This window comes from Rhipicephalus microplus, chromosome 1 (assembly GCF_043290135.1).
Source record: "Rhipicephalus microplus isolate Deutch F79 chromosome 1, USDA_Rmic, whole genome shotgun sequence".
Classification (NCBI taxonomy): Eukaryota; Metazoa; Arthropoda; class Arachnida; order Ixodida; family Ixodidae; genus Rhipicephalus; species Rhipicephalus microplus.
This window is the reverse complement of record NC_134700.1, coordinates 287616289-287632855: the sequence shown is the minus strand read 5'-3', so window position 1 is coordinate 287632855 and position 16567 is coordinate 287616289. Positions and strand designations below refer to the sequence as shown.

The following is a 16567-nucleotide window of genomic DNA, read 5'->3' as shown; positions in this document are numbered from 1 at the left end:
TGAAGCAAAGGTCGTGTTCATAGCCCGGCAAGCTGCAATAATCTAGTTATAAACTGTGACGCTGCAGCATTTTGCTCGAGTTGCTCTACCCACACGTCGTGCGCGTTGCCGACCACTTCACCGTAGTGCCTTACTTCGCCGTGTCTGTACGAAGTGTGCATAATCAAAGGGCAAAAATGGCCCAGACCGAGTGCGTCGACCATTTCTTGGAGAAAATAAGCAACCTGGAACGTCAACTGTCCATCAAAGAGCACATAACCAAGCTGGAAAACCACATGTCGCTGGTCAAAGACTTGCACGACACTGCTACGCGGTTCGAAACTGATGTGCGCTGGGTGCTGGGTCAGCTTGTCATTATGCTCACTGATGTAAAAATAAGTGCTGGACAGGAGGACGGAAAGGACGCGGTGTTGCTCGACCTAGAATTGGTGAGCAATAGCAGTACCGGCAACCGCTGCTGTCCGTGCCAGTGCCATTCAAAGAACGAACCGATACCGTCAAATAGTGGTGACGGCACACAAGACTGGAAACCACCGGAGGGATCAAATGTGAGGGCCATTAACCAGCTAACGTGACTGGACTGCTCGAAAAGTTCAATTTGGTTGCGTTACATAATACGAGTACCGTCATACGTTGTTGAATGAATAATGCGCCTGGCTGTCATAATGCTACAGCTCTGCGTTAGTTGTGCCATTTTCCGGCTTCAATTTCGCAGCCACACGGATTGATGTTCTTGCACAATGCACTAAAATTTTTAACTATTTTGTTAGATAACTATTATAAAGTTTTGCTTGGGTGCGGCTTAGTAGAACCGTGTTTCGCATTGGAAAAACATCGTGTGAATTGTGAAAGATTACAACGTGAATCTCATAAACACAGACTAGTGGTGCCCTTCACATAACTGTGATACATGGTGGCGTGAGATGTTTACTCAGTGGTGAACACGTGTACAACTACTTGGACGTTCTACATTTATGCTAATTCCACCTGATAACTTGTTAAACATTGCCTCACCCCACAGTTATTTCATGTACCGACCTCTAGCTCTCTCCAGCTTTCTCGCTATCTTGGCTTGCTCATTCTCAGTCCTGCAGTTAGCTGTATAAAGCTTGTGCAGCAGTGATAGAGAAAAACAAAAGGCAGGCAGTTAAATCCTGTTCATGTCTGATTTGTTACCCTACACAGGTGGAGGAGGGCTAAGGTTTAAAGAGGGGGAAAAAACATTCAAGGTAACATTTTTTTCAGAGAGCACTTTGACGCAGTAGTAGTTCAGTCGATAAAAGATTATTTTTTTTTTAGACGCAAAAAGCCATAGTGCAAAAGAGACAAGGACTACACAAGAACACAGAATTGAGGCTAACTTCCACTTTCATGTGTTCTCGCGTTATTCTCGTTCCTTTTTACAGTATGGTTTTCTTTTCTAAGTCGTGAGTCAACTTGCCCAACAAAACATTTTATAGAGGATGGTTGTCAAATTTGTGTTAAATTTGACATGGGGGCTGCACCACACGGGGAAGTAACTGCTGTTGCTGGTTATCCCGTGTACAAACCATCAACTTGAATGCTACTGAAAGCAGCACTTCTGAATTTAGAGCAGCCAATTGCATGAAATCATCAGGATTCTTAGCAGTTATTTCCACGCATGCTCAAAACAGTCGCCAAATTATTCTTCAGAAAAGCAAAATGTGCATGTTACAGAAGGATTTGTTGCTGAGCTAGCTTGTGTCATATCACATTCATAATGTCGCGCAAAAAACGACAGGACGGACACAAGGAACGACACATTATAGCGCTTGTGGTGTGTCGTTCTTTGTGTCTGTCTTGTCGTTTTTTGCCCTACAGTATGGATGTGGTGCATGTTACGGAGTGGTGCTGCTGATTTCACATTAGGCATGTGCCACCCTTCTGTTACACAGGTAACAGTTGCAGACTTGGTGAAGGCAGCAGCGCAGGAAGCAGTTGACTCTACAGACTATGTTTTCAACGAAGAGTATCAGATGTACTACAGTGTCTCAACGGGTTGCTACTATGATCCAGTAAGTATGCTGACACCTACTTCATAATGCCTTGCTTGTACACTACTTATTTGCCTGCATCTCAAGATGTCAAATTTTCGTATCTGCTTGAAAAGCAAATGCAGGAGCACAATGGAGTCCTGGACATGTGCTTGCCTCTTATAGTATTATGTGTTTTGCCCGTGCCTTCTCAAACTTCCCAGTGAATTTGGCATGTAACTATGTTTTCCTTTCTTTTTCTCCGCAGTCAACGCAGCTTCTTTATGAGCCAAATTCAGGAACATACTACCGCTATAATTCAGACACGGGTAGCTATGAAGTGCATTCTCAAGTACAGGCACGCAAAGTTAAGAAACCAAAGCGCAAGGTTGGTTGGTTTTGCTTTGTTCATACATTTCTTAAGTTCGAAGACCAAAGACACTATGCTCACCAACAATGATGCCCGTTTGATTTTTTTTTTTCAACCATCACAGAGAATCTAGGTGCTCAATTTGGGCTAAATTTTTCAGTCAGTGACAGTTATTAGTTTGGTAAATCAGCTTGTACTAGTAAATTGATACTGCACGGATTCACAGGAACAGACGAGAGCAGCATGTAAAGTACATCTGAATACACATATGGAAATACACCAGCAGCTGACACTTCCAGCACTCTATATCCTTATATAAAAGCTCATAGAATCATGTGACAGTTACTGCCAAGTTCATTTAACATATTTTCTTTTTACTTTTGTGACAACCAAAAGTAAATGTAACACATCGAGTCATTGTTCTATGATTATTACCAGTGCCCACAGAATCCTCATTTGTTATGGCTTTTTCCTTGACATCTTGCATGTGAAGTTGATCAAAATTGACATCCATGCATTTAGGGCAGGAAGCTACAGGGGAGCCCATGCACAGGTTTCCCAAAAACAGAGCTTCTCAACGTAAAAAAAAAATCTATTTTGGTTCAGCGACCCCAACTGAGATGATCTACAGTCTACCCTGACTTGATAGCTGGTCGAGGTAAACAGCGCAAAAAACGAAGACAGAGTAAAGGAATTGTTACCAACTTCCCCAGTACCAGTCATCCTGACTTGCGTGAATTTGTGTGTCAGGTCAGACTAGCACTATAGGCTTTACACTCCCAGGTTGACTTTGCTCATATACTGGTAGCATGACGAAGCGTTGGAATGTTTACCAGTATAAACTACCATTATTTAATCATCGGTATACATTATTAATGCCTGCACACTTATGGTAAGGAATGTGTTGCCACACTTGAACATCATGCACCGGTTTTACAGCCTTCATTTTAGAAATATTTTCAAAATTTTGTGTGGACTAATCAGATAGCGAAGAGAACCTGCTGCTTTCACCGTGTTGTGTTAGCGCTATGACATGACCTTGCACGTGCAAGATGCTGTGTTCCTAGTTTATTTGATATGCACAACCATAACATTGTGATGCTCCCATATGATATGCCTTTCGAGTGCGCCTTGCACATGATAATGCACTCCAGCGACAAGACATCTGATTGGACAAAACACACATGACAATGAAATTAAGGCTTATTATTATTGATATATATTATGTTATGTTAGTTTCACAACATGCAGTGGCAATTAGTATACTTTCTGACTGTTAAACAACAACGTAACGAAGAGCGAAAAGAAACAGCTAGTAAACAGTTAGTGGGTGTTGTAGGCCACTGCAGAATAACTACTGCTTCCAACAGCGCAAGAAGCTCGAGCTGAGAGACGAGTCAGCCGCGGAGCTGTCTATAGAAGAAGGGGAGGTGGAAGACAGCTGCAGCGATGAGACTGCCAGTACAACCGACGAGAGCAGCAGTGCGGGCGAGGAAGACCCTGCCAGCCAGCACCCTCCATGCATTCGCCTTGTACTAAAGGAGCCCCAGGACTTGGTGCAGCATAGGCTGTACCTGGTGACACTTCCAGGTGCCACCTTGGGAACCCACACTGACCATGCACTCTGTCTTCCCAATGTGGACAGCGTAGATGAGGCACGGATACCTATTGTTTAAAGTAACCTCAGAATTTGTTTTCTTTTGTATGGCCACACCAGTCCTATGCATTAAGTTTCATAATGGTGGCACTGACAGTGAACGCACCATTTTAGTACTCTGCAATAGAAAAACCTCATTTGACTTGCATTCTGCTTATCAATAGAGTACCTAGTAAAAACGTTTCATTTCTAATCAGGTCAGGTCCTAGGCTTTAATAAGCTTGACCTGACCTTTTATATCCTGGCTATCGAGCGGGCCCGTGCTAGAACCCCGATTGTCCCCGAGTGAGCCAAGCTAGGCGACGTCGAGTTAACTCTTGTTTATTGTGGACCTAATAAAATTATTTCACTCACTTATAATCAGGTGAATAAAAATAGTGTGGTATTAGAGAGAAGATTACTTTATCCTATATGAGAAAGGTTAATAGTTCTTCCAACTATTAGGATAAATGTATTGTGAACTCCTTTCTCTTATTTATTCTTTGCTGCACTTCTTTTGCTCCATAAAATGGGAAAACAATTATACGCAGTGACATTTTGTGAAAGTAAGGACCATAAAGTTAAAAGCCACGTCAGCATTATATCTTTTTGAATAGGCTTGTGTGCTTACATCTAACTTTGATGCAATTATGCGCAGCTTGCAAGGTAAGTAAGCTTGCAGGTTGCAAAGGCTATCAGATACTTTTGCCACAAATGCTTCACTTCACCTGTTCATTTGCAACACAAAAAATTGTCAGCTGGTGCCTTCATTTTCTTTGGAAATGTGTTGCAAGATATCTACAGTACAGTTCAGTGGTCTCAAGCATCAATTTTGTATTTCAGAACCATGCAGAGCTACGCTATTCTGAGGATCAAGGGGGCTACCTCCTCAAGGACCTTCAAAGCAAGGCTGGAACTTCACTGAATGGCATTCCATTAGAGCAGGTTCGTTTAGAGGAAGCTAGTTATTAAAAAAAAAGACTACGAAAACAATTTAGTTAGAGCAATGCAGAAAACTGCCAAACACGAAGTGCAAGGAACAGGTGGGAGTAGGCTGGATTAAGGCTCAGGTATTCTTTAATAAAAATGATATGTAGTAGGTACAAAATATTTAAAAAAAGAAATAATATTTTTTTAGCTATGGTGCTGGCATAGTGCATGGTGTATTCCATAAATTAAACAAATCTCTTGGTCACAAGTGACTACAGTCCTCAAGTTTCTTAAAGTATCCGTAATGATACTAAAGCTTTCTTATTTTGGCCGTGTCATGTGAGCCACAGTTCTGTGGAGCAGATTTAATGATAGGCAAACTGGAAACAACATGAACGGGAGCCGCCCATGCACGAAAAGGTTGATGGTATTCTGGATAGATGGATAGATGAAAATTATTATTCTCCATTAGTGCGTGCTTTAGTGTGCAGTGAGCCACTTCCACTTAGGTCAGACAGGCTAAGCATCTTCTGTGCGTTGCAGGCCCTTTGGACAGCCCATCACTGTTCAAGTTTGGGAGGCCACGGATAATGCCTAGATGAGTGTAAAAAGCTTGTATTGTGTCTCACAGACAGCCAATGCTCATGGGGTCACCAGAAGTTGCAACCAAATACAATACACTTAACAAAAATGCAACAATCAAACTCAACAATTTTTGTCTCCCTATTCTGTTCTCTATAGTCTTCAGTAAGTTATCCACTTGTAAATCAACTCATTCTGGCATGTCAGTCAACAAACTGGCTATTACTTCATTAAACCAAAACAATGTAATCAAAGGAAAACCTGACATCCGACATAGGTTGTAGACAGGTGAAACTGCATGTATTCGCTGCAGTTGTGCATCGTTTCTTACATGTTCTCTTCCATTGGAGGCAGCCTATATTGTGTCATGAAGAAAAGCCACAGCTTTGTAATCAATGTGCCATTGTAACCCCATGTGTGCACGTTTGTTTTGGCAGGGCCAGGAGTCACTGGTGCAACACATGGACCGGCTACAGTTGGGCTCCGTTCAGCTGGAAGCACACATCCATAAAGGCCACAACACGTGCACTCGCTGTGAGCCAGGACTCATGGACTCACCCGCAGGAAATCAGGAGTCACAGAGTGCCCCACCGCCAAGTTCCGAGGCCATACGTCGAGCAAACGTGAAAAAGATGAAGGCTAAATATGGTCTCAAGGTATTCACTGTCTCTAATGCCAGGCAGTCACCATGGGTCACTTATGTGTGCGAGTGATGTCACTGTGATTCATAAACATTGGTCGTACATTGTGGAGGGACTGTATTCTTGCTCATTCCATGTGTGTGCAGGTATTTCGACTGTATTGAAGAGGCATGGATAGTGTAGCAAAAGCTTTACCAACATGGAGAGACAACCTATAACATAATTATAATTTGTATACAATTTTTTTTGCATAAAGCGCTCACCAAAAATGAAATAATGTGCTTAAAAAGTGGGAGTGTAAGTTATCTGCAAGAAATTACAGTACATATAGAGGACACGCTGATGAATTTATGTCTGTAGCATTTGTGCATCATGTGCAGCGCTATTGCAGCCGGTTTTTTCTTGTCTGTGTTACAACTCTCGGGAACTACTCACTGTACTCCTCTGCGGTTCACTGTAAATTTACTGTGGGCAAAAATGAGCACTGTAGAGGTTAGGGCAGATGTTAACTGGTGCGTTCCAGCATGCATGTTTGCAAGCGCTCTTGAAGCACTGCGTGTCACTCATAACAGCACGCCTATCCTGGGGACCTCTTACTTTTAACGTGATTGAGGGTGCATTCCTTCCTACAATCGAATCCACATTCTGTAACCAACAGCAGCACTTTCCTACATTGAACATATTTCCATGGACAGGGTTTTGGCTCGTCTTTCCCACAGGTGCAGAACTATAGTCTTTTTTTTTCATAATAATTACTTTTTGGGTTTTACCTCCCTGAAAGACAATATGATTTTGAGAGTTGATGTAGTGGAGGGCTCCAGAAATTTCAACCACCTGGGGTTCGTTTAAAGTACATCTGAATCTAAGTACACGGGTCTCAAACTTTTTCACATAGAAAATCTGGCCGCTAAAGCTGTGCGAATAGTAAAATCTTGGGTGGGCAACAAATTTGAATATATTAAAGAGCGAGTGCAAATCGAATCGAATATTTTTCAAACATTTCTCAAATACTTCTAGAATGTTTTTCGAATGCCTCAAAGCAAAATTACAGAAAAAAAAGTTGAGAATTCTCAAGTGTATTTTTAAGAAATAACAACATGAAAGTGTTTCTCTTGGCTAGTTTGATGAAGGGCTCGCAGGGTGGTGTTTCATAGTTGTCATATCAGGAACAAAGCAATGCAGAGGTCGAATTGTATTTATGTACATATAACTTGGTGCAACCAAAGTGTTGCCGACAACACTTTACACGTGAAAGGCAAAGATGCTGTTTTGTCGGTCCCCTCTTATGCTTTAAACTTGGAAGCCCAACCAATGTAACGGACAAGGTTGTGCATTCTTCGAGTCTGTAGCTCCAAATCTGCTTGATAGATGTCAATATATATGAACATCTGAAAATTAAGATGCTAAAAATTTTCAGCGTCTAATTTTTCGAACTTGCTGTCTGAAGTACAGGTCCAAAACAGCAATAACCTGTGCCAAATTTATCATCTTCGTGTTGGAGCCAGCGTTTTCTAGAGTCAGAACACTTAATATTGTAGAAGAGCCTAAAAAGCAGCTTTGTTACAATATGAGAATGTGATGAGGTGAAACATAATAAAACTATGAAGGGGCCACTGTCAATAGGGTGTTGACTGTATTTGAAGCGTAATGAAAATCTGAAGTTGCCACTGTCAATCAAACGTTGACTGTATTTGTCTTTGAGCAGTTCAAATAGTTTGAATAGTAAGATTTTGGTGTGAATCAAATATAATAGCAAACACTATTCGAAATTTCGAACATTCGCGCATTCCAAGTGGCCACCGCAATTGGGATTCGATCCCACGACCTGTGGGTCAGTAGTCGAGCACCATAGTCACTGTGACGGGTCCTAGCTTTTTTTTTCGTTTTTTTTTCATGTTTTTTATGCTTATCAACAATACGCATCCACTTGTAGAATTACAAGACAAGTCAATGCTTACCTTATCCCTCTCCTAAAGGTCCATTAAACATCCGAGTGGTCCAAAATTTATAACAAAAAGATAACTGCGTTCTTTTACAATGTGAACATGTTGCTGCTAAAATTTTGCAAATAAATGCCATGATAAGGAAGTAGCAAGGGATAAAACAACAATATAATGGCATTTTAAGCAGGTTTTGGTTTGTTGCTTGCCCTCCATACCCTTCCCTGTTCAGCCCGTCATTGTACGTCATGTTAGAGCATAGCATGATGTGAGCGACTTCTGTCATCAGTGCGCAGCCAACAACTGATTGAGCAAGGCTTCGTCCATGAGTCGCTCCTGCTGGTTACTCGCAGGCATTGTGGTAACAAAGCAACTGTGAGCCAGGGTAAAGAAATACACAACATTGACGGGGTAAATAAGTACACAATGCGCACATCTGCACACAGAGAACTGCATCAACACAGGGCCAATATGCAGTTTCATAGCACTGAGAACCAATTGACGAGGTCAGCATTACATAATGTTCTTCATCGGCAACTTTATGTCACTTTGCAGATGAAGGGGCTGGTCAGGTGTGTGAAAATTGGTTTTAGAGCATCTGCGCCGCGCTCCTATACTCGCAAAATGTAATCGCCGTGGCTTTCTTTATGAATAAGCAAGCTTGTTTTGGAGGTGGTGAAAAGAAAAATTGTTGACCTATTTACTGGTTTTTCAAGCAATGGGAGATATTATTTAACTGACACAATTGCCAGTCTGCTGATGGAATACAAGTTCACAAAAGCTGCAGTTTCATGTACCCTAATTGAAACACCAAGTATACAGAGATGTTACGCCTTCGACTGGCTCCCCCCCCCCCCCCCCCTTCTCCGTTTTCTTTTTACTTCTTTCTTGTGGATCTCGGCTGGTCTGTTTTGTTTTTCAAGGAAAGACGGGGGTGCTATAGGCTGCAATTCCAAAAGTAGCACCTTGTAATGGTTACCAAGTGTGCACTTTTTCTAAACACTACAGGGCATCAGATTAGTAAGCAAATAAAAAACCATCATCATCACAATTGAAAGTGTGCTTGTTTTTTGCTGCAAACATATGTTAATGTGGAGTCAATGGATGTGTTTCTCTTTAATGTTTATGTGTAGGGCATAGAGTACGCCGCCCCACCAAAAGGTTACCACGACCGTGCTCAACAACGCAGAGAAGTAGTTGGAAGCAACTTTCCTCATGAACGGGACTCGGAGCCAGCCAGTGTAGACAAGTATAATTATTTCTTTTCACTCTTTGCTTCTCGTTAGGGATGTGTGCTGTACACCCACTAACATGGGCACCAGCCTCACCACTGCACCATCTCACTTAGGCCCCTGCATTATAACCCTTTCGGTTATTTCATGTCTACACGTTAGATGTGTGGCAACCCACCTAAATGACAGCCTTTTAGTAAAAATCAGCTCACTGCTAATTTAAACTCTTGAAAATAAACTTTTATGGATCAAACTTTCCTGTTAAGTGGTGCTTAGAAGTTTGTTATATGGTGTAGCACACAGTGCATTTTTGGTTGGGGTTAGGTATTTCTACAGCAATATGTTTTCTGCACTTTCACAAGGGAACCGGACATGATTATAACCGTGTTTCGTAACATCCTTGTTACATGAAGAAGCAATCACAGTATGACACTTTTGAGTTTAGCTGAATGCTGATAGACAAAGCAGTTAGGGATTTATTTTGATGTGGCAACTCTGTGTAAACTGTGTCACTGAATGCATGCTTTCTTTATAATTTTCTTTGGCAGCAACAGCAAAACTGACTAGCTTGTTTTGTTATTCTGCTTCCTTTAATCCCAACTTAAGAAGTACAGCACCCCAGGAGGGAAAAATCGATTGACCTTGGGCGCGGTAAAATGCAAACGAAGGTCAGCAAGTCTCAGGAAGTGACCAAACATAGAGGCAATGATGGCTGTTCTGATTACTCTTTTCTGTCTTTCAAACTGATTTTTATATAAGCGAAAATATTCTAAAATGAGTGTTTCCTCACAAAACAGTGCCTTCCATAACAGGTCTTTCTTTAATTCACCTGCACCACTTGGACAAGTTCACGAGGTGCAGTGCTGGTTCACAAATTTTCTGGACCCCCTATGCTGAAAAAAAAAATTTCTAAGATAGCCGAGTGCACTTTAAATTAAATTGAGAAAAACGCACTTTTTTTCTGCTGACAATGTGGTTGAGCCTGCTCATCAAACAACTTTTTGCCAGTATGTTCCTCTCCCTTAAGTGCCACAAATCTATAATGTGGCTAAAATATACATAGCCAAATATTTTCAGTATTGTGGATTAAGGTTTGTATTTGGCTCATATAGATTTAAACGTTTTGTTTGGGCATGAATTATCTTGTAAAGTAAGTTTAAAACAGTTCGAATGTTTTACAATATTTTGCGATAGAATCGACATCAGACTTATGCTTTCGTCGGTGCCGTGCTTTGACACATGGGCGTAATGGCGATTACTAGACTTGAAGAGAATGGTCCTTCCTGGCAAAAGGCGCGCTATTCTGGACTGTCATCATTGTTTTCTTGTTCCTGGCATCTATTGAAGGCCCTGAAAAGTGTTTCAGTTAGTTTTATGCCATGCCATTTCTGACCATTTCTTCTTCTTTAGGGAATAGACAGACACCCAAAATCTTTATATGATGCCTATTTTATTTCAAGCGAACGGAGCACAACATACTGTAGGGCTAAAGTCGAAAAGAATCACTAAGATGCAAAAGGAAGTAGGCAAATAAGCCTCTTACTCTCTACAATCGAGTTTTTCATTGAACATCATGTCTTTCAGTAAGTGTCAACTTGGGCTAGAAAACCTAATTGTAAAAGCCTAGTTTCGGTTCCTGCATTTGGCTCTTTAAAAACAAAATGCCTCATACGTCTTCTATTTTAGTGTGTTTTGTTAAGGTGCTTGCACCTTTAGCTTTCCGCATGTTAGGTGAACAGTGTAAATTGTGTGAACAAAAATAAGGACTGCGCCATTTCGGCACCTCATTATTGATTTATGGTGTCGTGCTGTGCCTGCATCACTGTCATGCTGGACAATTTCTAAACTTCATGTGTGCCGCCATGAACTGGTTACGCTTGGTGCAGGCGAATTGAACGGACCTAAAACAAGCGTTAATTGACAACAGCCTCCGAGAAAAAAAAGAATAACAGATTTTAGATAGGTTCTCTATGCTCTTGAATGAGAGGGTTAATAAGATGGTATGTTACCGTCTATCTAGATGGCCATTATTTTGGTTGGGTGTGTGCCAGGCAGTGTGCACCGATTTTTTGAGGCATTAGCGAAGTATGAGCATGTACAATGCCGCTTGTGTCACTCCACCCTCCCTCCTCCCTCTGTGCAGACCATTGCAAGGAGACAATGTAGGCTTCAAGCTGCTCCAAAAAATGGGCTGGAAAGAAGGTGCTGGTTTGGGAAAGCAACAACAAGGAGCCACTGAACCTGTGAGTTTTCTTGAATTTTTCCGTAGGTTGTAGGTGGGGGGTGCAGCATGTAGGGGAAGATTATGAACAAAAAAATACAGTAGGTAGTCTGTTTCTTGCAAGACTTAATTATGTGGAATTGTTTGGCACATAAGACACAAACACTCTGATGTGCCAGTTTTTCACAGATGTTTAAAGAAAGTTCAATTTGTCAAATAAAGTACTATTGACTTGCAGTACGGGAGTGTGTGACCGAACTATCTCCAAAATTGTGCGACTTCCACTCATGACAACTAAAAGCTCTTTACTCGTTAAGGACCACCCCAAGATGAGGATGCAGCATTTAGTTGTGAAAACAAGAGCAAGTGGAAGCTGAATCAAATCTTGAAGCTCATTCATCCACACGCTTCCGTGTTGCAGGTCATAGCAAACGCGACAAGACATGGGCAAACACCCAACAACGTGGCAGTAAGCATGCTTTATTTAAAAGTATTTATCAAAGGGTGAACCACAAAGCATGTTTTAAGTGTTGAATGTTTACTGCTGAAAGGTATTCCTGTCCTTATATGTTTTAAAGATACATACTTCAGTATTTTACTTACCAGTGACATTTGAATTTCAGATCGAAGTGAAGTCCACAAACACTCGCAAAGGATTGGGCCACAGTGGTCCCAAAACAGAAGGCCAGAGAACCCAAATTCTTATCAAGACACGGGAGCGCTATGAGGCTATTACAGAAAAGGAAGCAACCACTGGATCAAGTCCAAAAGGCGAAAATACTTGACATGCCTTATCAGCCAGCAGCATCTGTGGTTCCCATCATCATTTGTTTTATTATTACTTCTTATTTGTTTTATTATTACTTCTTAGTGAGGATGAAGGGCTTGTACATAACATAATATTGAAATCAGATTTTTTATTGTGAGATTGAATGAAAGACTTGAGACCATTGAGACCTACCATAAATGCAGTGTAAATAAATGTCATAGCAGAAAATGTTTATATATTTTATGTTCTAAGATGCTTACTTTCCATATCCATTCATCGTGCACATAATTTGTTCGCTGCAGTCATGTCTGTGAATGGAGCAGGAGCTTCTGTCAAGTCTTGGTGCCTTTTGCTCTTGCGACTTTCTGTAATGTTAGTCATGTTACTAAAGAAATAAAAGCTTTCTTTCTTCTTTTTCTATATAGTTGGTCTGTTATGTTTGCCTATACGTACTAAGCTTTTAGTACCAGCAAAGCTGCTAGCAAATCGTGCATTGGTCACCCCGTACCGATGTTGACTCCAAACCAAAAAACTATCCTCATGATAAACGGGTATTCACCATAGAAGTTGTGAAATCCTACTACTCGCCATTGGTTCACTAAATATGAAGAAGCCAGCAGTTAGCTCAACAAATGGGTATGTGCCACAGGAATTCGTGCGGCCTATCAGAAAACTTATCACAGTAGGCTTGTGTGAATATTTGAAAGTTTAGAATATTCCAACAAACACTGCGATTCATTGTACCGTATGGTAAAGTAGCACACTTTTTACAGGGACAAAAGGACTGATAATTATACCATACGGTATAATCTTCAGTCACTAACTAGCACAGCTCTCAACCTTATTGAATATTACAATGTTCGAATTCATTTCGATTCAAATTTAACCCTTTTGTGCGACAGCGGGACACATATGTTCCACCGTTTAAATTAGAACTATGTTAAGACACTCATATTTTATGTAAGTCTGTAATTTCAAATAAAGTTCTTTTACCGCGCTTTTGAAGGATGGATGTAGTGTTACAATAGCTTTGAATTTCCGTAAACATTTTATGATAGCAAAAGGTATCTTGAAGGGCCAGTTGGTACATGATACTGATGGGAACAGCGCAAAAAACGGGACCGAAAAAGAATGAACACACGACACAAGCACTTGTGTCGTGTGTTCATTCTTTCTCAGTCCCCATGTGCATACAGTACTTTCGGATTCAAATGCCACATCACAATATTTAGCGTAGTGACTGGTATGCACAGTCGCTCGAGATAACCACTTCATTACACAACAAATCTGGTCTCTGATGATAACGTTGGCTTTGATCTACGTGTTTGGATCGAAATTGTGCTGATATGGCCTAACTGAAGACAGTGGAAACAAAAGTAGAAAACGTTACTTAGTCTTAAGTAGTCCTATTTAAATCCATGAGTACTGTACCCTGGCAAACGGTCGGACGTCGATTGTAACACTGGCTACCAATCTCGTGAACTTTTGAAGGCAAGTTCCAGTGGAAAAAGAAATGCTGCCATACATTACAGTAAACAAAAGGTACCAATCAATTTTCTTGACGAATACTATTTGACAGGTATTGTAAAATATATTGCTGCTTCCTTACAATGATTGTACCACGATACTATTAGGTGACGAAAATATCAATTAATTTCTAGTACAGTGTGAATGGTGTTGAGCACCAGATTCATAGATAAACGTAAAGTGTTTGTTACATGGAAATATTATTACAAATTGTATTAATAGGTGGGTAATGTATAAAATAAGCAGTACTGTGTATATATTTAAAACTATGGAGTCATAGTCACCATAAAAGGTGCAATAAATACTGGAAAATGGAGCAGCGATTCCCAAGTGATATTGTTACGGAAGAGAAGAGCGGGTCGATCATGGGGCGCAAGGCCGCATCGAGGGATGTGGCATCCTGCGGGCGACATGGAAGATCGGAGCATGCGTCTGCTGCAAAAGCGGTGACGTGAGCGTCTATTAAGGCTTGCAGCATGGTGACTGAAATTTCGTGTGGTAGTACTTGCTTCGTCAAACAAAAATTATTAATGGGCAGACATGTCCGGTTAGAGGCCATGGTTACGATGGAGTGTGGCACAATGATGTTGCACGCCTAGAGAACATCAGGAATATGTGTGACGACATAATCACCATCAATAACAGGTGAACTTGTTGCCAATTCAATGAATTTGAGGGTTTTGTCGAGCACGGAAAATAAAACAGGAACATAGCGGCCGGCCGGCAAGGCTAATACGAGCAGTACACATTCCAATGACGGCCACAGTTCCACCATCGGTGACAAGGAGAGCTTGTATTGCAGGCGTGAGTACTTTTTTTGAGGTGGTGACGAAGACGAGCACTCATTGCAGACACCTGAGCTCCAGTGTCAACTAAAGCCGTCAAAGAAAGACTGTCCACATGCACTTCCAGCAAGTTCTTATTAGTAGGGAGCGTCAACGGAGGATCTGAGTCAGTCGCACTTGATGCAGAACTACCTCCAGGAGCTGCATGATCTAGTTTTCCGCCCGGAGAGATCCATAGATAGTCGGCGATGGATAGCGGTAGGGTTGGGGTGACAAAGAATGGCGGCGTTGTGGTGATGGTGAACGAGCGGTACAGCAGCTGTTAGGTGCGTCAGAGGCAGAATACTCACGGCTGGGCGAATACTGACAGGGGTCCGCGTATGGCCGAGGAGAAGAAGAAAATTGACTCCAACGGGGGGGGGGGGGTCTAAATGCTGCGGCAGTAGCGGGAGACATGGCCAACTCGGTGACAGCGGAAGCAGATTGGCTTGTCATCTGCTGTTCTCCATTCAATTGGATTGCGGATCTGGGCAGAAAATATGGGTCATGGCGTGGTGCATTCATTGGCATCGGTCTGTAGTCCGGTTGGGAGAAGGAGCAGGTGACAAGAAAACCAAGGTTAACAATTTCTTGCCACACGACTGCCTTAATAACTGACACCGCCGGAGATGTTTGCACGGCGCCCTGGTCGAATGGAAGTGGATGAAACGGCGCCGGACGGGCCGCCTCAAGCCGGCGCCGAACGATGCGTGTAACATTCTCGTGCAAGGGTGGTGTGGCACCGAAATCGGTGCAGGTTCACGTGACAGCTGTGTTTGGGAGCCGCGAAAATTGAGGCAGAGCTCGGCAGTTTTTGGCGATTTTGAAGCAGCGGCATTCCTTAATGATGAGATCGACGGTCGTGACGGTGTTTACATGAGCAAGTTGAAAGCGTCGTCCGCGATGCCCTTGAGTATGTGGCCCACCTTGTCGCTCTCAGTCATTTACTCATCCACTTTGCGGCACAACGCGAGCACATCCTGTATGTACGAGACATGCGGCTCGGTTGATGACTGTACACGGGTGGCGAGTTCTTGTCGTGCAGCCATTTGTCGATTGGATGCTCCCCAAAGATGTTGCGTAGTCGTTCTTTGAAGATGTCCCAGCTGGTAAGCTCGGTCTCATGATCGTCGAACTATACAGGCGGTGTGCATTCCAAGTAAAAGATTAAGTAGGCGAGCATCATGGTAGGGTCCCATAGGTGAGTCAGGCTAATGCGCTCGTACATGCAGAGCCAGTAGTCGACGTCAAGGCCAAGGTGGGTGGAGAACGTACCGGGATCACGGAGGTGGGACATTGCAAGTTACATAGTAGCTGGCGCTCCAGGTGAAGGCAGTGACAGCTTGATATCATTAAAAGCTATGGTCATAGTCTGGACGGTGCGACCACTGCGAAGCTTGTGTGAGGACGGGGAACGTTCCACCTCCACCGAGTATGTTACAGAAGAGAAGCGATGCCGTATTGACGAGGCTGCGGATGAAATATATTTCAAACCAGCAGCAGCGGCGTGACCGGTTGACCAGACACCGAGCGGAGACCACTCTTCGTGCTCTTCGGCAGGCATACAAACGCATGCTCCCACAAAACGTCAACATGCATGTAGCAATATGAATGATCACCATCAGTTATACTATGTATTTCTATTTCACAAAAGCACACAGAAAAATTTTTAACTATTCTAACTGTACATATTGCTCTGTTGTGCAAGTGCATTGCTTTGCCACTGACATGTTCCAAACAGTCTACATAAACACAATCAGATCAAAACAATACACACAGAGCTAGCTTCCTGGAATGTGGAAATATCCAAGGGCATGCTTCATAGGTATTTTCACCACACCCCCTTATGTAATAGTACAGCCCTCCTGCAAATGATGATGCCAATGAAAATAAAATAACTT

At 42.2% G+C, this 16567-nt stretch overlaps 1 protein-coding gene across 3 annotated transcripts; it reads left to right on the top strand.

Annotated features, from left to right (window-relative positions):
- Nucleotides 1–12735, top strand: LOC119159385 (angiogenic factor with G patch and FHA domains 1). 3 transcript variants are annotated; one of them, XM_037412126.2, is made up of 9 exons: nucleotides 1–548; nucleotides 1917–2036; nucleotides 2263–2382; nucleotides 3735–4019; nucleotides 4844–4945; nucleotides 5950–6168; nucleotides 9227–9342; nucleotides 11469–11568; nucleotides 12170–12735. In XM_037412126.2, the coding sequence occupies exons 1-9, from the start codon at nucleotides 177–179 to the stop codon at nucleotides 12329–12331; spliced, it is 1596 nt and encodes a 531-aa protein (XP_037268023.2). In that variant the 5' UTR covers nucleotides 1–176; the 3' UTR covers nucleotides 12332–12735. The 3 variants fall into 3 exon arrangements, with proteins under 3 accessions (XP_037268023.2, XP_075721205.1, XP_075721207.1); XM_075865090.1 differs by lacking the exon at nucleotides 2263–2382; XM_075865092.1 differs by lacking the exon at nucleotides 3735–4019.
- The last annotated feature ends 3832 nt before the right edge of the window (nucleotides 12736–16567 follow it).